Source organism: Marmota monax, unplaced genomic scaffold, assembly GCF_021218885.2.
Source record: "Marmota monax isolate L192 unplaced genomic scaffold, Marmota_monax_Labrador192_F-V1.1 WCK01_AAM20220418_F8-fsc00004, whole genome shotgun sequence".
Taxonomy (NCBI): Eukaryota; Metazoa; Chordata; class Mammalia; order Rodentia; family Sciuridae; genus Marmota; species Marmota monax.
This window is the reverse complement of record NW_026692881.1, coordinates 13,056,428-13,081,575: the sequence shown is the minus strand read 5'-3', so window position 1 is coordinate 13,081,575 and position 25,148 is coordinate 13,056,428. Positions and strand designations below refer to the sequence as shown.

At 50.2% G+C, this 25,148-nt stretch overlaps 1 protein-coding gene across 1 annotated transcript in view; it reads left to right on the top strand.

Moving 5' to 3' along the window:
• Positions 1–24,658, top strand: part of Tll2 (tolloid like 2) — a 126,071-nt gene extending 101,413 nt beyond the window's left edge. Inside the window, exons 11-21 of the mRNA XM_046450269.2 lie at positions 3,207–3,323; positions 4,364–4,509; positions 4,959–5,154; positions 9,640–9,765; positions 10,266–10,426; positions 11,613–11,793; positions 12,339–12,464; positions 13,869–13,996; positions 16,773–16,986; positions 19,097–19,347; positions 20,829–24,658. Coding sequence (XP_046306225.2) covers positions 3,207–3,323; positions 4,364–4,509; positions 4,959–5,154; positions 9,640–9,765; positions 10,266–10,426; positions 11,613–11,793; positions 12,339–12,464; positions 13,869–13,996; positions 16,773–16,986; positions 19,097–19,347; positions 20,829–20,963 — 1,781 coding nt within the window. The 3' untranslated portion in view covers positions 20,964–24,658. The remainder of the gene's footprint in view (positions 1–3,206; positions 3,324–4,363; positions 4,510–4,958; positions 5,155–9,639; positions 9,766–10,265; positions 10,427–11,612; positions 11,794–12,338; positions 12,465–13,868; positions 13,997–16,772; positions 16,987–19,096; positions 19,348–20,828) is intronic.
• The last annotated feature ends 490 nt before the right edge of the window (positions 24,659–25,148 follow it).

Below are 25,148 nucleotides of genomic sequence, written 5' to 3'. Positions count from 1 at the left end.
CACTTAAAAGATTGTGCTGAAAGACAGGAGGCGATGTTGCATGGAGAACCTGTCCAGTATTTCTAAGCACTGTCCTGGAAACTGAGTTCCTCTTGCGTATTTCTGTTAGAGGAATTACTCTAAGAAAAAAATCCCTCAGAAGCCTATAAATTTTCAGTAATTGATATCCTTATTAAACTCCTCCTCCAGATCCAGGAACTTCTGTACCTAGTTTTGGGCATTCTGGAACTCTACCATACACACAAAAGCCCCCTTTCCCTGAAATGGGGAGGAAAGTTCAGAAAGGCCAGTCTGGCTATCAGTGTCGTGTGGCCTCACTGTCGTGGAGTGCCCTAAGCCGGAGCAGCTTCCCGAACCAACAGGAATGATAGAGTGAGGCCAGCAGCCAAGACCGCTATTTCACTAGACTTGCTTCCTGGTGTGAGGCTTTGACCTTCATTTGGAGGAACTCGGCTGTTTCCAATCTGGGAAATGGACATGATGCTTACATTCCTAGAGGGCAGAGTCCAAGTCTATCTATCCAAAATTGTGCAGTGTTCAGAATTTCACCCAAGTTCCTTTTGATGGTGGTGATAATGAAAGAGGTAATATTGATGATGAAAGGCCAGATCTCAGACGATGAGGTACAAATTCTGCTTCCATTTCCAGCTTTGAGAAAAGTTCTCTGATCCTCAATTTTTTCCCCTATGAAATGGGTTAGCAATAGCACTGAAGTCAGGGACTATAGGAATGAAGTGAGATAAAGCCACATGAAGTGCCTAGGACGGTGGCTGGCATGGACATGGTCAGTGACAAAGGGACTTTTCTGAGAGCCACTGTGGTAAAGCTGAGAATGCTGGGGTGTTAAGAATGAAACTGGGGTCCAGTTAAGAATGAAAAAGCAACTGGGGGAGAGCACTTAGATTTTTAATCTATCCGGTCAAGTCTGGCTTTGCAGAGGCTGCAAATATACTCAGTCGCAGTTCCTCCCTTCTCCAGGGTCCAGAGCAGAGGCTGCTGATCCTCTGATCCTAGGCTGGTGGGTGGTTCTTATCCGGTTAGGTCCTCGGGCAGTGAGGCAGCCAGTGTCCCTTTTTCTTTTGGAAATAGTCCCCATTGACTGTGACAGCTGGGGTTTTAAAAGCAGGAACTTGGACTTGAAACTCGGGCTAGGCTAAGAAGGAATTCCCTTTGTGGACTGGCATTGTCTACTGCTGTTCAGCGCGCTGTCTCCCCGCTGGCGAGTGCTGGTATGTGTCTTTTTCCAAAAACTAATCGAAACTAATTGGCCACGCCAGAGGAACAATTACCGAAAATTTATAGGCTTCTGAGGGATTTTTTTCTTGCCAAAGTCTCTGCAGCGGTTTTATCTCATCTCTCTGAATATTAAGCTTACCAAATCCAAATGTCTACAGGTGCCCAGAATCAAAAGGAAGCAGAGATTAGCGGCTCTCTATCCCATCTCTCCCCAAAGAATACAAACCAGAGTTGACCACTAAGAAATGCCCCTCGTGACATCTAGACCTCCCCCAGTCTCGCTGCTCCCCTCTTTCTCAGGAAGGTAAAGCAGAAGTACAGCTTCAAGTGGTCTGCCCCGTGCCTGATGTGGCGTTGACAGCGAGTGTGCACTAAATATCTGTTAAATGGACTTTAAATAAAGTTGAGATAAAATTTACAATCTGTGAAGTTCATAATTTAAATTCAGTGGTGTCTAGTATGTTCACAGAGGCACACAATCAATTTTAGAATATTTCCATCATCCTCCGAAGGACACCATATTTGTTGGAGTCTCCCCACTACTCCTGTCCCCAAAGCTAAATAAATTCTTTGAGGACTGTGCACAAGTAGGTGCCTGGCAGAACCACAGACTTTCAGTCCCCATCGACCTGGTTGCTTTGTGTTTTGACCAGTGAGACTCAATCCATTCCTGCCCCACCCCATCCCTGCCCATGACCTTGGATCACCATGTACTAGGAAGGCATCCTCCATAGAGGGTCCAGATTTCAGACCACATATACAAGTGTCTAAGAAATGTTGGGTTTTTTTTTTCAAGAACAAAAATATCTATCTATTATGAGCCCTTTTTCTATCAGGTATTAGGAACTTGATTTCATTCAACTTGTGTTTTCTTCCCCTGGGTTGGGGGCATGCTTTGTGCCAAGGCATGGCAGGGAGGCCTCCATATTGCCATCCTGACTGGCCTTGCTGGGATGTCCTCATCTCCACCTAGTCAGTGCTAAATGGCTACCGAGCCTCCTCTTTGCCTCAATACTAGGGCAGTTCAGAATGGTACCACGTCCACATCTCCCTCCAAGCTAGGGAGACATTCTCTGGCTCCCCAAATTCTGTGGACTGTGAGAAAGTTGCTTCCGCAGCCCCACAGCAGCCTAGAATTGTGTTGCTGAGCTATATCATGCTCTGCAGAGGAGCTCTGCATTCCTGTCTCATGGCCAAGTGTCTTGCAGAACCATGTAGACACATCTGCTCTGACCCCACAAGGGGCAGGGGAATCTTAAGGTCCTGTTGCTCCTCAGACTCTGGCCAAGGACTGGTGATGCAATTTTCTGCTTCTCCCAGATCCTAAAACCTGCCTGAGGTTTCTGTTGTCCTTTTTCATACAGTCTCAGCTCAGGGTGGGACAGGGTACAGATCCTTTAGGGGTTGCATGGTGCCTTCTCCAACCCTGCCTCCTAGTCCATTCCCTCCTCCCTCCTAGGAACCTTTCTAAGATTCCAAGGGTGAGGAAATTGCACTCATCACTGTGCGGGCTTCCACATCTTCTGTATTGTGACTCGGCTTGTGAGATTCAAAAGCCAGGATTTGTTTTCTTTGTTGTGTCTTCTCTGGCCTCCATTCTTGAGGCAAGGAAAGCAGAATGCCCCCTGCCTTTGGGGATGAAAGAATAGGAAACAGCAAAGAAGCAGGTCTCACTCCCTGACCGCCCTTCTGCCACACCTGCAGAGCTGCCACATTTGGCAGGGGAGGGGCCTCAGTGGTACCCCGGGTGCTTAGAGTGATCAGAATCTGGAATTCTCCTGCATGAGGCACAGGAGAATGATCACCAGACATTCAATCCGTCTCCCAGTCCTGTGTGTGCTATAGGTCAGCTGCCACGGGTTGGGTTATTGCTCACTTCAATCCACTTTGAAAGACCATGATGGTCAGTCTGCAGTGAGCACCTTCTTGGCGTCCCCGGGTATCCTGACTGTGTCTTTTGCACTTTTTAGGTAGGTTTTGTGGCGATAAAGTCCCAGAGCCCGTGGTCTCCACCGACAGCCGGCTCTGGGTAGAGTTCCGCAGCAGCAGCAACATCCTGGGCAAAGGCTTCTTCGCGGTGTATGAAGGTTTGTTCCCCTCAGAACCCGAGGCATCTACCTGTCACCAGCCTGCTGAACCCTCCTTCTGGACCATCCAGGGAGTGTTTTACCCACACAGGGATAGTGTCAGGGTTATAGAGCAGTGGCCTCTGAATAGCTGTGTGAGCCTGAGCAAAGAACCTGACCTCTCTGGGTCTCTGTTTGTTTCACTTGTGAAAAGAAAACTCTAGACAACATCAGGGAAGAAACTGCACTTCTTAAAAGTGCTGCCATAGAAAGTAATACTGCTGCTGCTGCTGCTGCTGCTGCTTCTTCTTCTTCTTTTCTTTGGTACTGGGGATTGAACTTGAAGCACTTGACCACTGAGCCACATCCCCAGCCCTATTTTGTATTTAGAGCCTATTTTTTATTTAGAGCCAGGGTCTCACTGAGTTGCTTAGCCCCTGGCTTTTGCTGAGGCTGGCTTTGAGCTTGCGATCCTCCTGCCTCAGCCTCCCAAGCCGCTGGGATTACAGGAGGGTAATGCTGCTTCTCTGTGCCCAGCTTCTCTGGCTCACTCCTCACACCACCTGCCCCACCCTAGGGGAAAAAAAGGGGGGACACTGCTAGAAAATTATGAAGGCTCCTGTTGGCCTCAAATTATTATACTTTTGGAGAGGCTGGAGGGGTTTTTTCGTAGAATAATAAAGTATTATTAATAACACTAATAATAATAACAATAACATTCTTGTCTGTGTGAGCGTGCATACATGTGCCCACACAGTGTGTGTTAGAATCACCCCAGGACACTGCTGCTGCGCAGCGCTCCCCAGAGCCACTCAAATCAGAACCTCTGGGAGTGTGGCTCTGACATCCACAGTTGGAGTGATCTTCCAGGTGAATTTGATGCCCAGGGAAGGCTCCATATGGTTATTTTCTTCATATGAAAAAAATCCAGATGCATTTGTGCCTTTCTGAGGCAGTCTTTGTTGGATGCAGATGAAAATGTTGGTGCGTGGAGCCACCTACTGGTGACAAGTGGCCTCCTGCCTTCCCCTGACCTCCTTCCTCCCACACTCTTTCTAAAGCTACCTGTGGAGGAGACATTAACAAAGATGCCGGCCAGATTCAATCTCCCAACTACCCAGATGACTACAGGCCTTCCAAGGAATGTGTGTGGAGGATTACGGTTTCCGAGGGGTTCCACGTGGGACTTACCTTCCAAGCTTTTGAGGTAAGGACACTCGAATTGTCTTACCTGGGAGGCAGTAAGTGGCAATTTTTGTTGGAAAAGCGCTCTGTAAAGATATGTTTTCATGTTAAAAACAGGAATCCAAGAAGCCATTTCAAGCCCCTTGTGAGTTGTGACTGGACATCTGATATCAAAATTTTTGTCAGTTTTGAAATTTGGTTCACCTCCTTTCTGCAGGCTGCTGTGGGCAGGCTGAGGGCCCCAGGTCGGAATCCAGGGCAGTTTTATAGAATCCTTCTTCCCTGTTTCTCTGATTCTCTTCTCAGCTTGATTCGCCCTTGACTTCTGTAACAAGGAAACAGTTTGGAGAAGTTCAGGACACGCCGGCTGGGTTAGATCGTGAGGGTGAAGTCTCGGCTTCATTCTCAAGTGGGACACCACGAAGCCCTGCCATCTGCCACCTTCCGCACTGTCTTTGTTTCTCCATTTAGATTGAAAGGCATGACAGCTGCGCCTACGACTACCTGGAGATTCGGGATGGCCCCACGGAAGACAGCGCCCTGATTGGCCACTTCTGTGGCTACGAGAAGCCCGAGGATGTGAAATCGAGCTCCAATAGACTGTGGATGAAGTTCGTGTCCGATGGTTCCATCAACAAGGCGGGGTTTGCAGCCAATTTTTTCAAGGGTATGAATTAGCGTTTCGCTTCCCCTTTTAGTCACAGGAAGAAATATTGCTCCCCCAGTGTTAGAATCATAAAACCCATATGGCACCTCAGCACCAACCAGACTCCCTGCAGGGCGGAGGCAGCGACCCATTTCAGAGCTGCGTGTAGGATCCCTTGGAGCCCCCAACTGATCCTGAGCAGGCTCAGCCTTGGCCTCTGCAGGGCCAGTGGGTCTGTACTTGGAAATTTGATTTAGCAAGCTGACAAGGTCAAACCACACTTGAGGGAAGCCGAACATCCATAATAACAAATATTTGTATAGAAGTGATCATCAGTTGAGCACTTACTGTGTGCAAGAGCTGTGTAAGGTACTTGATTTGCTTGATGTCACTGAATTCCTGATAGCCCCCTGAGTTAGGTTTGGGTTACATTTGATCAGCACTGAATAGGGCTGCTCAGGATCAGCCAGGAAAGTGGCAGATGGAGGAGCCCAACACAGTGTGACTTCCCAGCTCAAACTCTTCCTAGGGTGTTGCCTTGCACTCCTTAGTGTGGGCCAGAGGCAACCCAGGACTTCAGCTCCTGAAGCATTAGCCCCCAGCCTCCACGCCTACCCCTGGGGGAGTGTGGGGGGAACAGATCAGGGGATGCTCTGGGAACAAATCTCCTTGTTTCCTTGGGGACCTGCTACTGTGCAGGATCTTGGTGGAAGCAGCCCCAGCATACTTGGCCCCAGTGTGGGCTTCCAAGCCTCCTGTGAATGGTGGGTCTTCCTTGTCTGCTCTCGGGGCCCCTGACATCCTGCAGACCACACTCTAGGAGGAGAACATAGATGTTGCTCAGTGCATTGTGATTGGCGCCCAGTAGCATTCCTGCAGTCCGCGTAGAGACAGCTCTGCAGTGGAGACCCCTTAATAATTGCCAGCACTTCCCGAGCTGCCCAGCTACTCCCGCCCAGCGAGGCTGCTTCCCTGCCTCTCCACCTCTCCTGGGCTCCTGGCCCTGCCAGCCCAGAGATCCTGGCCCCTCTTCCCTTCTCCCTTCTGCCTGCTTTTTAGACTCCCTTCCAGATTCTACATGAAGGATCTGGGTGTCCGAAGAACCCTCTTCTAACCATACCACCCAAGCAGGCAGCCACGTGTCCTTCCTGAAGCCTCAGCTGTCCCCTTTGTAGAGTAGGGAAGAGGATATCTGCCCCTTTTCTCTAACCAGTTTCTGTGAAGCCCCTGTGAAATGGCATCTGTGGAGGCATTTTATAAGCTGAGAGTGCCACACAAGATGTGGGGTTACTCTTTTTCACTTTATGAGGCATCCTGGGGATGGCAAGAAAGAGAACAGGAATCATAATGGCCAGCTTCCTCAGCCCAGCCTTCTCCCAGCCAGACCAGCTCGTGTGGCAGGACCGAGCCAGTGAAAGAAACTGGAAGTGTAACTACAAGGCCTGCAGGAGAGCTGGAGCGAGAAGAGGCTCTTGCCTTGGTGCCAGTTGGCAGCAGGCTCTGCCCAGGGCCCAGCTGGCCCATGACACTGGCCAGGGTGCCAATTGGCCTCAGCCCTCATCTCTTGATGCCAGATGGCAGCCCCTCTGAGGGCCTGCTGGCTGGGCAACAAGCAGAGCACCTTGGGCTTCTGTTGCTTTGGGAGATGGCAGTGGCTTTCAGGGGTTGGGTGGGCCAGTTGGTCCCACACCCCCTACATGACTAATGCAAGGATTCCACCTTGAGCCCCGTGTTCCACTGTCCAGTGCAGATGGGCAGTGCTGGGTGTCTAGTGGTGGGGACTGGCTTCCTTCAAGGCATTTCCTCAAAAGTTCTCTTGCCCCTTTCCCCAACTCTCTCTGAAACGATTTTTTGGGATCCTGCCTAAACCATCTCTTAGGCACAGAATGGCTCCATCTGTTTATTCCACCTAGAGCATAGAAAGAAGCCAGAGCTGACCATACTGAGCAGAGTCCTGGCTCCAGCCTCTTCTCCTACCTACCTCTGTGCTCTCCCTGGCTGGTTGGCCTCGGCCACAACAGCCCAGAGCAAACAGGAGCCAGTGGACTTGGAGCAGATGCTACTTTGTGGCAGCACGGAGGTGATGCAGACAACCAGGCTCCCTCTGAGAGCAGGGCCCTGAGACACTTTTGTACATCTATGAAGTGGTGAGACGCCACCACCACCGCTCTTGAAAAGGCCGCCCTTTCTCCCCCTCAACGGCTCAATGCCTTACCCTTCCCGTCTTTGTAGGAATTGCATTTCCTTTGCTTTAGGCTTAAGTCCACTCCACTGGACTCCCTCCTGCACCTGGCTATGGCACTGAGAAACTTATCCATGGATCTTTCCTGTGTGTTCTGCCCACCGCCACTGTATCTTCTGGCATCAGAACTCCTCCTGTCCCTGCCTTGGGCTTTGTTTGTCTTTGTCTACTCTGACAGACACTCCTTGGTTTCCTTCTGCCCTTCACCCATTTTTTAGCGTCTGCTGTGCATTCCTCCTGCCCATTTGGTCTTCCTCCACCGGTCCATCCTTGATGTGTTTTCCATCATTCTGTTCCCCCCCCCCACCACCTTGGCTCCTTCCCCTCCCCAGGCCTGCACTGCTCCACTCACCTGGTTCAGGTGTGGCCAGGTAGTTTTCTGCTTCCACTCCCCCATCGTTGTGTGTCTCTACCCACTGAATTTCAGCAGCCACTCCACTGTTGTCTGTAGTGATCTCCCTGAGCCCCGTATGCTGGGTACTTCACGGGCATCATTTCCAATCACCCCCTGGAAGCAAGGACCGTTCTTCTCCTATTCCTGCACAGGAGGGAGGCTCAGAGGGGTTAAATCCCAGTGGTCACCCAGTTTGCAATGGAGTGGGGAAGAGCCCCTGGTGGACCCAGCCTGATCTGTCTCACTTGAAGGCCTGGATTCCGTCCACTGCTTCTTGTTATCTGTTCTCTTCTTTCTATATTTTCTAGCTGAAAATGCTTTTCCTATTGTAAGGTGAGGAAAAAACAATTGCCTGATGGTTACTATTTCAAAGTACTTAATGCTAAATTTATTGGAGGCCACGGATAATTTCAACTCCCTGCCTGGGCCATCTTTAATCCCAGTGGCCCCTAACTGGCCACTGCTGAGCCCAAGAACACCCCACCCTGAGGGGTACCTCAGTTTCTTAGCGACTGTGTGAAGCGGTGGGGTGTTTACATGCCATCCAGGCCGGTGAGAGATTGGTGCAGCCCAGAAAGGGGAGATCGGCAGCTCACGGGCTCATCAAGTAGGGAAAGCACAGCGGAGAGGGTGGGGTGAGGCTGGAGGACTTGTGTCTTTGCAGGGCCATTGGGTTGGGACTTGCATGGAGTCAGACAACCCAAGAAACACCTTCGAGAAGTAGCCAGAGCCCTGCCCTGGACTTTTCAGGCAGGATCTGGAAAGCCGTCCATTGGGACTGTTAGGAGAAGGACCCCTGCCTGCGGTGGGAGACTGGGTGTCTTTCTTAGATGTCCTGAGTTCTGTCATTACAAGTGTCACGTCTTCTTCACAGTTTGGGGAACAACTCCTCGTCTGCGCTCTTCTGGTCTTCCGTGGTGCTCTGGAACAATACTCTCCTTCCTGCCCCGCTCTACCCTTTCCTCTTCCCAGGCTGGACTTTCTGTCTTCAGTTTTGTTGTCCCTCGGCTAGACTCCTCTACCTCTGTGGACTGCAGCCCACAAGCTCTTTTTCAGGGCTAGATTCCAGGGCTCGGCAATGCAGATATTTTCCCTTTTATTCCTAATGCTCTTTGGAAATGCCAGTTGCTGGGATTTGTCTTGTTTTCAGTAGTGCCTGGGCTAGCGTGCGGGGAGGAGCCTCCAATGGCTCCTGTGCTCTTCTGGATGGCACTCATGGTATTCCACTTCCTGTTATTTAATGCTCCAAACGCACCCCTAGGAGCTTGTCCCTCAGGCTCCCCAACGCTTCCTCCCCCTGGCTTCTCCCTGCAGTTTCTTCCGGGAGCAATGAGAAGCCCAGTGGTTTTTGTAACCTTTCAGATCTCCCTACATTTATTTATTGAGGCTATCTATAAGAAAGCTGAATGACAGATTTCACTTTTAATGTCTATAGTACTTACACATCTTCATCTAGAAAAGTGTCCTTTCATTGTTCCCTTTTTGTGAATGTCTCTGAGAAGTTCTATATTAGGGGGTGGGAATCCTCCATTCCATGGCATTAAAATGGTATGGAACCCTGTGAGACTTTTTTAAAATCACACACATGCACACTGCTTACTGGACACCTTGTAGAATTTGATTGTCCAGGAATGGGCTCCCCAGGAGGAGCCCCACGCCGGCTGACCAGGTGCTCCTGCTTGGGTTGTCAGGATCCCATCCAAATCACAGCTACCGCCAGTACAAATGTGGACACAGGGCTCCTTGGAGGTGGTCAGCAGGACTGCACTGGTTCTTGGAAGACTTCAACTGGGTCCCTGGGATGTGAAGGGCGGGGAGCTGGCTAGGTGGCTGTGTGATGATTTTAGCAGGTTGCCCTCCTCCCCAGCAGAGGTGGATGAATGCTCCAGGCCGGAACATGGCGGGTGTGAGCAGCGCTGTGTGAACACGCTGGGCAGCTACAAGTGCGCCTGCGACCCCGGCTATGAGCTGGCCACCGACAAGAAGACATGTGAAGGTTGGTGCTGATCCTGCCAAGCTGGAATGGCAGGGGAGGGGGGCAAGTTTTAGGAGAGATGGGGCAGAGATGGGGCAGCTGGCTGGCTGTGGACTAATAGCTTATTTCCTCCGTCCCTTTTCTCCCTGGCCGGGGTCTGTGCACCTTGCCCACCTGTTTGAATCAGCTTGCTAATGCAAGCCAGGTGTGGTGAACAGCTTGATGCAAACACTTCTATTTGTCCTTTGCTCCAAGTTATGTGGAACCCCCACCTGTGCTGACCACAGGTCAAATGCATGGTTGTCATTTTTAAAAGCAGTAAAGACTCTTCTCAGTTCTGTCCCTCCAAATCCTCAGTCGAAGCAATGAGGTTAGAAAACAGGACACTACATTCGTCAGTTCAGATTGCCTAACTTTTTTCATTATTACTGAAGAACAGCAGGGCTTATTGCTGCCTGGGGGAAACTGCAGTCACTTGGAACTAAAACCAAATGAATCTTGTTTCTGCTTCCCTCGTGCAGTGGCCTGTGGCGGTTTCATTACCAAGCTGAACGGAACCATCACCAGCCCTGGGTGGCCCAAGGAGTATCCCACAAATAAAAACTGTGTCTGGCAGGTGGTGGCCCCTGTTCAGTACCGCATCTCCCTGCAGTTCGAAGTGTTTGAACTGGAAGGCAATGACGTATGTCTCTGCGCTCACTGATGCGGGACTGTGTTGAGAAGTGACTCGGAGCTGGGCACCGGGGAGGGGCCCCCGCAGGCAGGGAGGTGGCTGGTGTTGGAGCTGCTGCTTTCAGAGTCATAGAATCCTGGGGCGCATTATCCAGCGGTGTTGGCTGCACATCCTCTGTGAATAGTGCCTCAGGTCCTCTTGTCATTGATAAATCCAAGGAGAAGGGGGACAAGCATGAAGGAGGCAGGTGTTGGGGTTTGGGGGTGGTCAGGACAGGTCTGAACTCTGGGGTGCAAATGTGGGGGTTGGTGTCCAGCTATTGAAAACAGAGGAGCTGAGGACCACCTAGACACAAGGACCTCTTCCCTCTCTCGAGAGTGGTCTTGGATGACCAAGTCAGGCGAGGCCCAGGCAGCGTCCTGAATCAGAGTGCTTGTTGGAAACGCTCCCTGTCTGCACCTGGAACTGGAGGGACACTGGGGGCACACAAGCCCTTTCCCATGTTCCCCCTGCCCCAACCAAGCTAGGATTCTCACCCTAATAGTGCCAGCCAGGTTGTCACCTAGTCAGCCCTTTGGGGTACTCAGAAGAGACCCCAGTGCTAATGATCCTGATACACAGGGACTCAGGTGCCAATGAAGGGTTCACCACCAAGTAAATACTGCATGGGAAAAATAAACCCTTGAAAGTAATTGTTCAGACCATTCAGCAGTGAAGTTGCTTTTGAGAAAAATTATTGCTACAGCAGGTAACACGAGCCATTCCAGTCCTGGCTCCACCACTGGCTAGCTGTGTGACTTCAGAAAAATGTCTTTCCCCTTCTGAGCTTTAGTTTCTCTCCATGGGAATATGATGGAGTTGGATTGTGTCCTCCTCTTCTCTTCCTCCTTCTCCTTCTCAGTGGGGGCCTTTCTTCAAGCAAACTCTCGTGTAGAAGCCCAATATACAAAATAAGTAGAAATCGGGCTACAGTTAGCCATAAACTATGGTGCCAGGTACAAGAGCCTCAGCTGGAAAGCAAAGTCCCTGTCATTGCCCTCTGGGACTCCCTCTAGTGACTGGCACAGAGAGTCAAGGGGAACCTCCCCTGGGTGGGCTGAGCCCATCAGGCTCCATGACAAAGTGCAGCTCTCAGAAAGAGGCCTGGGGTGGGGACATGGGCGTAACAGGCTGCTCTGCACCTTGTTCCCTGTAGGTTTGCAAGTACGACTTTGTGGAGGTACGCAGTGGCCTGTCCCCTGACGCCAGGCTGCATGGCAAGTTCTGTGGCTCAGAGACCCCCGAGGTCATCACCTCGCAGAGCAACAACATGCGCGTGGAGTTCAAGTCTGACAACACCGTCTCCAAACGCGGCTTCAGGGCCCACTTCTTCTCAGGTGTGTGGGTTTGGAGGTGAGGCCAGGGACTGGGGGTGAGGTGGCTTTACAGGCCTCCCGGGGGTCCTGGGCTCCTCCTGTCTCCTACTCCCTCCCTTCTCTCTTGGGCCCTCTGCCTTGACAGTAACGAGCCTGCACCTAGAGGTTCTGTCTGGTTTGGTTTGGTATCAGTGGCTATGCTTCTTACGGCTGCCATAACCAGCTCCCACACCTGGGTGGCTTAGAACAAAAGAACCGTGTTCTCTTAGAGTTCTGCAGCCAGCAATCTGAGATCAAGGAGTCGGCTCTGGAGACAACCCTCCTTGGCCTCTTCTAGCTGTGGTGGCTCCCTGCAAGTCTGGGCATTTGTTGGGTGGTGGCTGCAACCCTCCCATACACAAGCCAAGTGACACCCAAATCTGAGCAAAGAGACTCCACATCAGGAGAAAAGCAGGGGTGGTCTATCAGGGAGGCCACTGGAGGAGGCCACTTTGGGCAGGTTCTGTACTTCGAGGGAAGTTCCCAAGTTGGCCGCTTCTCTTAGGAGAGTCCCTTGACCTCCCCAGACAAGGACGAGTGCGCCAAGGACAATGGTGGCTGCCAGCATGAGTGTGTCAACACGTTTGGGAGCTACCTGTGCAGATGCAGGAGCGGCTACCGGCTGCATGAGAATGGACACGACTGTAAAGAGGGTGAGCCGGAGCCTGCAGAGGTGGCGCTGCCTCGGCCACCTGCCCTGCCTTCGGAGTGCGCATGTGCTTGCGGGAGGGCGTGGCGTGGGCGGGAACAGACGTGGGCAGCCTCCTACCCTGTGCCAGGTTGCCGCAGTGTTCCTAGGCTGGGTCTTTGCCCTCCTCCCAGCGACCACTTGCGGCCCTCCTGCCAGGTCTTAGCAGGCACGGGGCAGCCTCAGGGGCTTTAAGCTGAGTTACAGTAGCAGGGTGGGTATACCTGTGGGCAGCAGAATCAGACTACCTGGGTCTAAATCCTCTGTCTGCCATTCACTAGCTGTGTGACCTTGAGCTAATTACTTAACCTCCCTGAGTCACAGTTTCCTCTTTTGTTAAAAAGGTGCTAAATATCTCCTTCCTAAAGTTTTTGTAAAAATGTCTAGTAAGTATTTCAGGCAGTCTGATACGTATTATACCCTTAGATGTCAATAAATATGGGCCATTTATGCCTGTGGTATAGTATTATTTACATATTACAGTAATACAGACCTCATAGTGAAATATATTTTGCTCCAGCCCCATTCACTGCTGGGAGTTCTTCAGGGCCAGAAGGCTATCAATGCCCAGTCATTCTGGGAAAAAAACCTTCCCTCTGTTCTTACCCTGTCAAGGGAAGGGAGTTTGCCCCTCTGTGATCAACACAGACTTCATGCCTTGGCCCAGCCACGAAGCCCAGCACAAGAAGTCGTGGGTGGGGAGGATAGGAAGACCACAGGCCCCTTCTAGTTTCTTCTTTAGACCTGGGAAGGATTGAGTGAGAGGATGCTTACAGAACACTCACCACAATGCTCAGCACAGAGGGAGACGAAATCTAGCCACTGGCCAAAGTGCTAGGCATTGAGCAAGTCGTGGGACCACCGTTTGCTAATGCACTGTAACCAGGACGAAGCAGGCCGACTCCAGGTGAAAACGCTTTGAAAAGCAGAAGGAAGCGTGTAGGTAGAGGGATGAAGCGCCCGGCTCAGGCCTCTCACACACATGATCTCATTTAATCCACGCGTGCAAGGTCGGCCCCACTTCTACAAATTAAGACACAGCCCTGAGGACCGTCCGTGGTAGAACCAGGACTCGAACCAAGCTCCAAATGAGCCCGGGTCTGTGCTCTTAGCTCTACCAGATTGCAATGATGACCTTGATGTGAACAAAGGGAGGAGGTGACCTGGCTGCTGAGCCACAGCCAGGAAGGCAGCACAGCCAGTTCAAACAGATAGGCAAGTCTCTGCACCAGGGGACACTTGATCCAGGTTGGCCACCCCTATGTTGATGACCCTGAGACAAGGGAGAAGGGGGGAGCTCCCCTAGAATGAACGCCTTTGGTGCTACCCGCAGTGAATGATTCTCTCTCCATGTGTCCGTCACACCCAGCTGGCTGTGCGCACAAGATCAGCAGTGCAGAGGGGACCCTGGCAAGCCCCAACTGGCCTGATAAATACCCCAGCCGGAGGGAGTGTACCTGGAACATCTCTTCAACCGCAGGCCACAGGGTGAAACTCGTGAGTCATTTTTGTAGTTTGAGTCTCCACTCAGCCACTTCCCAGATCAGAAACTTGGGCGAGTCATTCATTTCTGGATCTTGGTTTTACTATCTGGAAAATGGGGATGCTAATGAAACCCACTTCCTGGGGGCTGTTGTGCAGATGAAAAGAGAAAACGAAGAACAGCTCTATAAACGTACCAGTTTACAGGGGCACCTGGGTGAGGTGGTGCCCAACACACAGATCTGCAGTGCTGTTGGAGATTTGAGTGTTTCCAGTTTTGACTTTTTACACAATGTTTCATTCTCAAGGTAAAGAAAGAAAGAAGGAAAATTAGTAAGTACAGAAGGTTGGGAAGGGGAAATCAAAAGTCCCCAGATCCCATTGCACTCTAGAAATGACCATTCTCAACCCTTCCTTGCAAATTTCTCCAGAAATTTCCTATGCACGTACAGTGCATACATATGCATGGGAAAATAAAGGTCTTTTTTCTTAGTCTTCTCAAAGGGAATATTATTATTCATTTTCTTCTATAACCTACATTTTTCTTCAATTTTCAATAGAAGCATTATGTGACTGCTTTCTTGAATCAAAAACAACAACCTTGCATCATTTATTTAAAGCATCTGATGTGTAGTCACGCTCAGTTGTTTCAAAGGAGAAATGAGTCTCTCTTCCAATTCTCATTCCTCAGCCCCCAGAGGCTCTCATATCCTGGAGTATTAGAGAATTTGTTGTACTCCTGACAGACAGACATTTTTAAAATGAGTCCTCTGCAGAGATGAGGAAGATTGGCCCCGAGACTGCCTGAGCCGTAATTCAGGGAGAATGGAAGAGAACAAAAGAGACCGTGGTGGTCCGTAGACTATGGCACGGGGACTTGGGAGGGTGTTGACTGATGAGAGCCACGAAAGAGGAGCAGAGGCAGGAGAATGGGCTGCCGGGGTATGGAGGGTGCAGAAAGGACCCCTGACTGCAGGGCGCCCTGGGTAGGCACCTCCTGTGCATGCACTGCCCGCCCGGGGGATGCTACTCTGCTGCGCTCCCAGGAGCTGCTGCCCTGGGTCAGCCAGAATGGCCCGGAATCTGGGTGAGGGCGAGTTAGAGTCAATGCAAGAAAGGCAGTCCTGCTGTCTGCTGGAAAATGTTCCCAGGGGCAACCTACATCCCTGACAACCCGAGGGACTGGCGCCCCCTGGGGATGGGATTGCGAACCTGCGCAACCGGAAGCTTTTATCCAAGGTGCCTGCACACACCTGTTCCTTTAAAAAGACATTCCCTTGGAATCCCATCTTTTGCTACTAATAGAATGTGAATTGAATGCTTCCCAAGGAAGCTGGTGTTTCACTGCATGGGGACAGTGACATGGCAGACTTGGACTTTGGGGAGCTCCCCACCTCCTTGGCCTGCCTTCTCCTTCCCATTGCATGGCCCACCCAGGTGCCCTGCTCTCCTTCTCCTGCCTGGTGTGTCTACCCACTCCTCCCTCGTCCTAAGGCTCCCTTTTTCCTGAGGTGTGAGAGCTTTTCCCATTCATGGTACTTGCCATCCTGGTGAAGTGTTAGAGGGGTCTTTCTCTTTTCCCCTCCCTACCTTCATCTCTGTCCTGTTACCCTAGCCTCCCTGTTTTAAATTGAGATTCCCCCAACTAATGGCCTCACTCCTGCTTTGTCCTTCAGTCCAAGACTTCATCCAACACTGTCCTTGCTCACCTTGTCCTGTGTCCTTGACACCATAGGCAGCCCGCCAGTTGGTCCTCTCTTCAGCACCCAAGCAGCCTGCACTGGGGCTGCAAAGCCTGTGTATTGCTGAAGTTCAGGGGTCCCCTGAATACCTTCAGGGAATAGTTTTTAGGGGGTGCAGGTAGGAGAGAGGTGATACAACCTTGTGATCATTAAGAGTGCGGGATAGAGACGGCTGGCTGGGGTCAAGTTTAGCTCTGTCTCTAGTTGCATTATTGGGCAATCCAGGTAGCTTCTCTAAGACTTGGTTCCCCTTCTGCATACTGTTTTTCTTATAGCATCACCAGAATTAAGTGGGAAAATGCTCATAAATACTTGGCATGGAAAAAATGCCCAACAAATTATAGTCACTCTGATCTGGCATGGAGCAGCCTGTTTCATCTGTAGAGCAGAGTTTGAGGATCAGGGTCTTCAAAGCCACAGCTTCTGGGTCATGGCCAAGCTCTGCCAGTGGATGACCTTGGGCAAGTCAGCTGACATCTCCTTGCCTCAGTTTCCTCATCTGTAAAAGTAGGGATTGGACACGTGACAGGATTATAAGGACCCATTAGGTTCTGAGTTTTCAATTCTGAGAATGTTTCAGTGAAATTGACAAAGGTGCTTTTAAGTAAGTTGGAAATTATAATTTGGAGCTTACTTGTTATAGTAATTAGTATTATATTATAACATAATCATATTCTTGTTTTTATATAATTTGTTGTAAATTATGTATTTAAGTTTTTATGTATATTCCACATCTGGGACAATGAGACAGAAAGGGACTTTCAATAAGGTGATATTGTGAAGCTGTGAACTCGGCTGCTGGCTCCAGGAGCACAGTCGGTGCCAGCTCTTAGGATGAAGCAAGGGATGGAAGAAGTCAGCTCTGGGTGGTCAGTAGCAAGAGTGTAGGTAACTCATAGGTTGCTTTGGGGACCAAAATGGAGGCCTAGGGGAGACCCCACCTCTGCACAGTGGCTGGACAGGTGCCTCTGGGCACTACCTCCCGCCTTTTTCTCTGGCCTCGGCTGAACACCAGTCCCTTTCCTTACTTTCTCTTCCTTCTTCCCCAGACATTCAATGAGTTTGAGATCGAGCAGCACCAGGAATGTGCCTATGACCACTTGGAGATGTACGATGGGCCCGACACCCTGGCCCCCCTCCTTGGCCGGTTCTGCGGCAGCAAAAAGCCAGACCCTGTGGTGGCTTCGGGAAGCAGCCTGTTTCTCAGGTTTTATTCAGATGCCTCCGTGCAGAGGAAAGGCTTCCAGGCAGCATACAGCACAGGTATGGGGCCTCAGGCGATAAGCACTTTGGCTGGAGGAGAGTGGGGACAAAGACAGGGAAGGACTGTCTTGTGTCTCTTTGGGGGAAGGGGAGGGGAGGGCGGCTGTGATAAAATGTCCCTGTTAAAAGGAAACATTGGCCACCACAGGCAGAGGGTGGTTTTCTATTTATGTTAATTAACTGACAAAATTTGACAGGGAAAGCGTTTCTTTCCTTCCTTCCTTCCTCCCTTTGAACAATGTATTTGTGATTTTTTTTTTTTCTGGTCTGCAGAACCCAAGTCTGGGAGCTGGCTGGTGAGAGCAGCCCTCTTTATCTCTGAGGACTGATTCAGGAAAATGAAACATGTTTCTGCTCCCCATTATTTTTTCCTCAAGATATCAGTAGTTATATTGGGTCCTGGGAAAATGTATATGCTAGTGACTTGTTTACTTTGCTAGGTAGAAAAAGGTCAGTAAGTCAACTGGCTCTGCTCTTTAGCCATTGCTCTGTTAGCTGTCACCTGGGACCAGCACTCTGGGGGCAGTGTTGGCTCTTTGATCCTGGCTTAGATTGTGGCAGAGCCCAGGGCTACCTGAAACTGCTCAGCCACCTGAGTGTGATGCTGAGTCTGAGGTCATGATCATGGGACCCTGTGACCCCTTTTTTCAGAGGTAGAAAACAGGAATCAAGTCAAGTCAAATGGCAGCCAGCGTCCCCAGGCAGCCTCACTTGCCCCCGCCTAGCCCAAAACACTGGGTGGTTTGTGAGACTCTCTTCAGCACCTTGAGGATTTCTGGCTTCCCCCACCGAAGTTGAAAGGCCACTGACTAGTGACATTACCCTCTTGTCCCTGTAGATGGAAATTGGAATGTGGGTGTTCAAGGAGGGTTAGGAACCCAGCAGGAAATGGAGACACACTCAGAGTTGTTATTTGTGAAGAACTTAATAAAAAGACTGTTTACAAAGCATGGGCAAGGTGTGGGGACACTGCAAGGGACAGGGCAGTCACTAGGACTACAGACCCACAAAACTTCTATCACTCCAGGCACAGAGGCCCTGCAGCCCAGCAGTGACTTACAGGAGGAGCAGGCAGAGAGGAGCCTGGATGTAGTACCTGACTTCTCTCCCTGCTCCCTCTGACTTTCCCATACTCTCCGTGGCTGGACAGAGCTGGAAGTGAGAGAGCAGTAAAGGGGCCTGTGCAGGTAGACTAGAGTCAGCCCCTAGGGCCCTAGAACAGGCAGGAAGGAGGCCTCCTGCCTTGCTCTGTGCTCATGTCATTGCTGTCTGCATCTCAGGAATTTGAAATTTCCCAGACTCTGAAGAAATTGTAGGCAGAGCATGGCAGTAAGAGCTGGTAGTCAGAGTGGGGCCCAGGTTGGGGTGCAACTCCAGCTGGGCCTGGGCATTCAGAACAGAATGGCCGGAATCCACACCAGGGGAGCTGCGGCACATGGGAGGTGCAGCAGTTTGAGGGGCAGGGTGGAGGAATTTGCCTCCAGGTGCTTCTGATCTAGCCCCATCTGGTCTCATTTACCCATTTTATTTTAGTAGCCTAGATACAAGATGGTACAGGCCCAGGGCATCCTGGGCTTCTGTCCTAGTAAAACACAGAAGCCAAGGCTATGGAATCCAAGCCCAAAGCTGAGGTGTGGCTGTGACACCGGCGTCAAACCTCTCAAATGCAAGAGCGAGTCCAGTAGATTGAGGTCTCTGGGTTTGGGCACTCAGCTGCAGTTCTGATGTGCCTTTATCGCCCTCTGTTGGCAGAAATGAAAAGTGACAGTAAGTCTAGGGGGCTGCTGAGCCCATGTTGAGCTGCTGGCACTTCCAGGACTTGAAATCAGATCCCACATCCTAGCGACCAGTGGGGCACACAGTTCATCTACCCCCTGTCTTCTTAAGTTTGGGGAGAAAAACAACAGCCAGCTTTTCAGCACCATGCTCTAGGATTCCCAGAGGCCTTATGTGGCCCAGCATGGGAACATGGAACCTTGTTTTGTGAGGGCCAGTTTGGCCCCTCAGGGGTCCCTGACCTTGGAGTCCTGGGCCTCTGTTGACTCCTCTGTGATGCACCAGGCACGGGGGTTCTGGGTGCCGAGGCAATATCTCATTCTCTCTGCTGCAGAGTGTGGGGGCAGGCTGAAGGCCGAAGTGCAGACCAAAGAGCTGTATTCCCATGCCCAGTTTGGGGACAACAACTACCCAAGCCAGGTCCACTGTGACTGGGTGATAGTGGCAGAGGACGGCTACGGCGTGGAGCTGATATTCCGGACCTTTGAGGTGGAGGAGGAGGCCGACTGTGGCTATGACTACATGGAGGCCTACGACGGCTATGACAGCTCAGCACCCAGGCTCGGCCGCTTCTGTGGCTCAGGGGTGAGTCCCGGGTGTCAGTACCATGGGCGAAAACCAGGGATTCGGAGCATGAGTGAAACAGGCCTGGGTTTGAGACCTAACTGTCCCTAATGACTTCTAGCAACAGTCAGGAGGCCCATATTTCCTGCAGGGGAGGGGGAAACAGGAGGCTCCTGGGAGAGGAGGTTGGGAGGGAGCCAGGAACCAGTTCATGAAGGCTTTGGACTGAGGTCAGTCCAAGGAAGAGCACTGGGCTTTTTAGGCCCCATTTTTACAAAGGATCCTCTCTCCCATTTTTATTTGGCTTTCAAGATTTTCTTACTATTTAATTATGATTCTGTGTATTCCCTATACTCATAATTCTCTCCCCCAAGCAAAACCAAATGCTTATGAAATCACTGTTACTATAAACAATACTTATACTCAAAGTCATTGTCACTTTTCTCATGATTGTCTCTTTCCTGGGCCACCAACCCAGGACCAGGACAGGCCTGTTTTGTTTATTCTTTTCCCAGCATGGGGCTCAGGGCTTGGCTGTGTACTGTGCTCAGTGATGTAGTGAGCCAACCAGTACAATGCCCTGGTGGCTCCCTGGCCCTGCCACACCGCACACTGTGCACACTGGGCTCCAGCCCTTTTCTCTGCCTCCAGAGCTCATCACTCAATCTTCTTTGCTATTGGCTGGACTTATGTCAAAGCCTTTGGAATCACGGGAGCTCCTTGTACACAGAAAACTGATATAGTATTTACGCCTTTCAATAATTTCCCTCCATCTACCTTCACCCTACAAAAAAGAAAGAATGGATGTACTGCCTGGGATACAGTCCTTCCGACTGTGGAGAGGAGCCTTGGCGGGTCCCGAGCACAGTGCTCTGTGGGAAGCCCCATTTGGCTCTACTAGGACCTGGCAGGTGGCAGTCTTGGAACTTGCCAGAACCTTTCTGACAGGTGTAGTCAGCTCCAGTGCACATTTTGTCCTTGGACAGGACATAACCTAAAGATTAGTCCTTGGTTTTGGTCCCCTGGGAAACACAGGGGTGAAATGACAGACCTGGGTGAGGCGTGGCACGTAATTCACAGTCAGAAAGAGCTGAGCTCAGGTCCTACCCACCTGTATGCACTTGAGTGTTGGTTTCCTCAGTGTGAATGGAGGGAGTACCTGCCTCATAAAGTTCTTGCAAGTGTCCATGAGGTCAGATCTGGAAGTGCTGGGCACAGTGCCTGGCCCACCCGTGCACCTCATAAACCACAGGTTCTCTGTGATTTGTGGGTCTAGGAGCGTGTTTGGAAAAGCAGGGCTCAGGGAACTTTCTGGAGAATTTGCAGTGCTTTCCTTTGGAAAGGATCTCATTTGGATGCCCTCTGTCTGCAGTGCCAGGGACACCTCGTGGCTGCATTGGCCATCCAGTGTCCTTGGGTGTGGTCCTGTCCCATCCTCGTTTAAACTCCAGTCACAGCCAACTGACCTCAGGTCCCCTGGTTTCCCTTTCTCCTTTTCTTAGCCACTGGAAGAGATCTACTCTGCAGGGGATTCCCTGATGATTCGCTTCCACACGGATGACACTATCAACAAGAAAGGCTTTCATGCTCGATATACCAGCACCAAGTTCCAGGATGCCCTGCACATGAAGAAATAACGCCCACGTCCTCGAAAGATAGGAACTGAGAATGTTCTTACAACAGCAGCACCTGGCAAATCAGCCCTGAAACAGTGTACAGGATTTTTTTCAAGTAAAAACTCAAAATCCAGTCTTGAAGGTCTATATTTGGATGAAGCCCCACATGCATGTTTGGCCAAGGAGGAGAGATGTCCCTCTGGTTCCAGTGACAGTGTTGTCAGTGGTGGGCCTCTGGAGATTACGGCCTGAAGTCCACTCAAGCTGTGCTTCTTCCTGCTCGCTCTCCTTCCTTTGTTCCTGGGGGGCCAGAGGCCAGCTCTGGAGTTGGTCAGTCCTCTTCCTCCTGCTTCCATAGGTGCCAGGAAATGTGACCAAATCCTGGAGACGCAGGTTACACTGAGCAGTGAGAATAAAAGCTTGGCCGACTTGTTACAGCTTTGGCTGGAAACTTTCGCCTTTTCTCCTCCAGGGACATGTCAACCAGGAAACCTGAAAAGGTAGACATCCAGGGAAAAGAGACATCACAGCAAGCAGCACACACAAGAGCTCTGAGCACCAGCATTATCATCGCTAAGGTGGAAGACCTCAGGCATGGCCCTCCCTGCCCTCTCTAGGCTTCTCCATCCCTCATTGCACTAAGGGACCATAGCATCCACTAAACTCCAGCAGAACATTTGCTGTGGAGAATTCTTAGTTTGCCAAGAATAAAACATCCTGGCTCATTCTGTTAGTCCCTCGATCACTGACTTGAGGATCCCCATCTGTGCTTGGGGGAGGTCCCTGGGCCTGGAAGACCCTCCAGCGATGGAAACATGCGCTGCTGTGAACCTTGACTCCCTGACAGCGGGTTCAAACTGCACCTGCAAGACGTGCAAAGACATCTCAGGAGGGGCCCGTTCAGGTCCCTCTCGGGTGAACACTGTGGAAAACTGGTTCATTCTGTTATGTAGGAATCATCACCTGGTGGAACAAGTCCACTTGTGACCAATCTCCTGTAATCAGACAGGTTCAAGAGTGTGCTGGTGACTTTTCTCAGATTAACTAGCATCCGATCAATGGAACGCTAGCATTCGGTCAACTTGCAATCAGGATTCACAACATGCGGCACTTGTTCTAGGGAAGTATGGGGGATGATGTTTACATAATTTTAGCACCTCAAGGTATAATTTAAACAGTGATGTAGTTTTGAATGGCATTTCATTAAGGCATCTATGGGCATTATGAGCTAAAAGCTGTGGTATGTTAGCTTTAAAAGAGTATTTATGTTGGAATAATTTAAAAATAATGTTTACATGACAGTAAGTCCTGTTTGGCTGGTGTGTTGAAAACAGGGCGGCCCCTGAGAGTACTTCCACTCAGAGCCAAGACGCTCCCCAGCCCTGGAATTCCTTTGGGATCAATCATCGTGTTGAACACAGTATTTGTAAAAGGCTAGAGGTTCTATTTTTAAAAGATCAGAATATGCCACCAGAAGATGATGTTCCATTAAATGATGGCTGGGAGTAAAAACTCAAATAATACAAAGAAGAGTAAAAGAAGTGCAGGGGAATACTTTTTTTCCCTTAAAACAGAAAGAAATCAAATTAATAATAATAATAATAATATATGTCTGTATATATGTAAGTATGTAAAGGATCAGCTGTCAAAGCCTTAATCAATGCAGTGTGAAGAATGCCCACCCACTAGTGGAGCTTTGTTGTACAGGCCCCGGTGCTGGCCATATGTGTTTTGCTGTCACCAAGCTCTCCTCTGGCTTTCCTTGGCCCTGGACTGAGTTTCAGCCTCCATTCTCACATCTTGGTAGATGGCAGACCCTGCCCAGGATGAACTTTGAGGTGACCAATGGAGTCCCTATTCTCACGGTTCAGACCCCTCCTGCCTGTTCTGGTGGGTTCTGCTGCTCAGATCTATGGATCTTCTGAGGTTGATTTTGTCCCATTTTGTCTGTCAATGTTGAAACTGAAATCAGAATGCATAAGGAGGACGCTAAGGGTCTCTCTCCAAGGAGATGAGAATTCTGCATTTTTAACCTTGAGAAGTTTTAAGTAAGATGAAGAGATTCCACGGAGATGTGGGAGGGAGGGAGAAACAGGGCTGGTTTCAGCATTGGGTACCCTGGTGACACACTGATGATTCATTGCTTTAGTGTGAATGTTTCCAAAAATACACGACTCCAACCACTGTCACCATGTGGCCAATTCACAACAATGGGGCCCTTATGAAAACCTTTATTTAGGCCTGTGAGTGACGTAGACCCAGAAGACAAGCTCTAATTCAGCTGGGGCTGGACAGGCCCTCCTCTGGAAGCCTGAACCCTTGGGGATCTACGCAGGACACAGTCCTGCAAAGAGCTTCAAGGCTGACTTCGCAAGGTAAAGTCCATTAGGCAGAAAGACCCAGGCCCCTGCACGGGCTCTTCCAATTGCTCAGCAACCTGCCTGCAGATGTCTCTGGAAGTGGACGGAGGAGCCAGAGGATGACCCTTCATCTTGCTTTGTCCTTTAACTGGGTGCCATGCCTTGGGTGTCACAGAGCTTCAAGACTAGAGAATTAACTTCAAACGAAGTTACCTGGTGGAGTTTGGGATCTGGGTCTCCAGCCTGGTCTAATTTTAGTGTAATCAGAGCTCACAGAAGCCAGGGCCTGCAGCCGAGAGCAGGAGAAGGGTCTCGATTTAACATTAGGCAGTAGAATTTCTTCAAACAGAGGAGGCAAGGCTGTGTACTGATTCACTATTTTCTCTATTTTCCTCTAAAGTTTCCATTTCTATTTTACTACTTCCCTCAAAAGTGTCATAGAATCCACAAATGGCTCAGCCTGTTTAAATTATTTGTTAAATATGGGCTAACTGGCAGATTCACATAGGAATTTACCATCCACCTGATCTGTTTGATAATTCTTGGTATTGTTAGTACTCAGTTTGGGAACAAACGTTTCCTCGGCTTCGGCAGATGTTTTCAAGTTTTTTCTTTATAGATTGAACTTCTGAAAAATAATCCCAGATGCCTAAAAGGTTTCTTTAAAACAAAAAATTAAAGCGTTATCTATAAATGTATGGGTATTTTTTATTTTGAGTAACTTTACATTTCAGGAAATGATGTCAAGGAGAATGTGTGTGTGGAGGGGGGAGCTAACATACATCTGTTTAGAAAGGATGCCTCATTAAACGATGTGGATTTATTGGTGTGTCCCAGGTGTGTGTTACTAGTTCAGACAGAATGGGTTCTCTTCATGATCATTTTCTCCACAACCACCAGCACTCGGGCAGGGTGTGGCAGGGGGCTTTCTCTAGAGCCTTCTATCCCCTGGTGAGTGTCAAGCACATAGCCCAGAACACAGTTCCCTACTGGACTCAGAAAAGCACAAGCAAAGCAAAGCAGGCAGCTCTCACACTTGCCCCTTAGCCTTGCACATCCCCAGCCTGGCCAGAGGGTATTGGGCCTGAAACTTCAGTTCTTCAGCACAGGTTTGAATCTGCATGTGATAGAAGCATAATTGGCGCCAGTTGCACTGATTCAAATGGTGTAGTCATTGGAAACATCCCCACTTTACAGATTAAGAGACTGAGGCTGCCAACTGCCTACGAGCAGACAGCCACCAGCCAGTAGGGTCTCCATGGCCTTAAATGCAGGTCCTACTGTATTCTCTGTCTTGCGGGTACCATCAGATTCAGCTTAGATGGTCACTTTGGTCCTGGGAACTGGAAGGACCCTGAGGCAGAGACCACATTGCTCTTGTTCAATACTGTGTCCCATGCCTGGCCCCTCAGAGGTGACTGAGCCCTGACTGTTCATTGTGTCCCCTGAGGATGCCCTTATTTCATTCTGGGCATTTCAATTAGTCTCTGAAGTCGGACCCAGGCACCAGGGTTTTTATAAGCCTCCCAGGTGATTCAGGTGTGTAACCAGGATGGAAAACCCACCTAGTTCCAAGATAACCTGGCCCCCTCCATCATGCCACTAATCGTCCTCCTCAGAGTCACTAGCAGCCACCAACTGAGAAGCAGATGGCTGCTCCAACCTTTCCTAGGCAGCGACTGGTACAGTCAGCTGCCACCCCCTCTTCTTGAAACAGGCATTTTCTGTGACCCCAGACCTCGGATTTTCCTCTCATGCAGCCTTTCTTGCTGACTATGCCTCCTCTACCAGGCCCCTAAAATGTCCGCAGCCCTGGGTCTCTATTCTGGTCCTCTGCTCTGCCCAC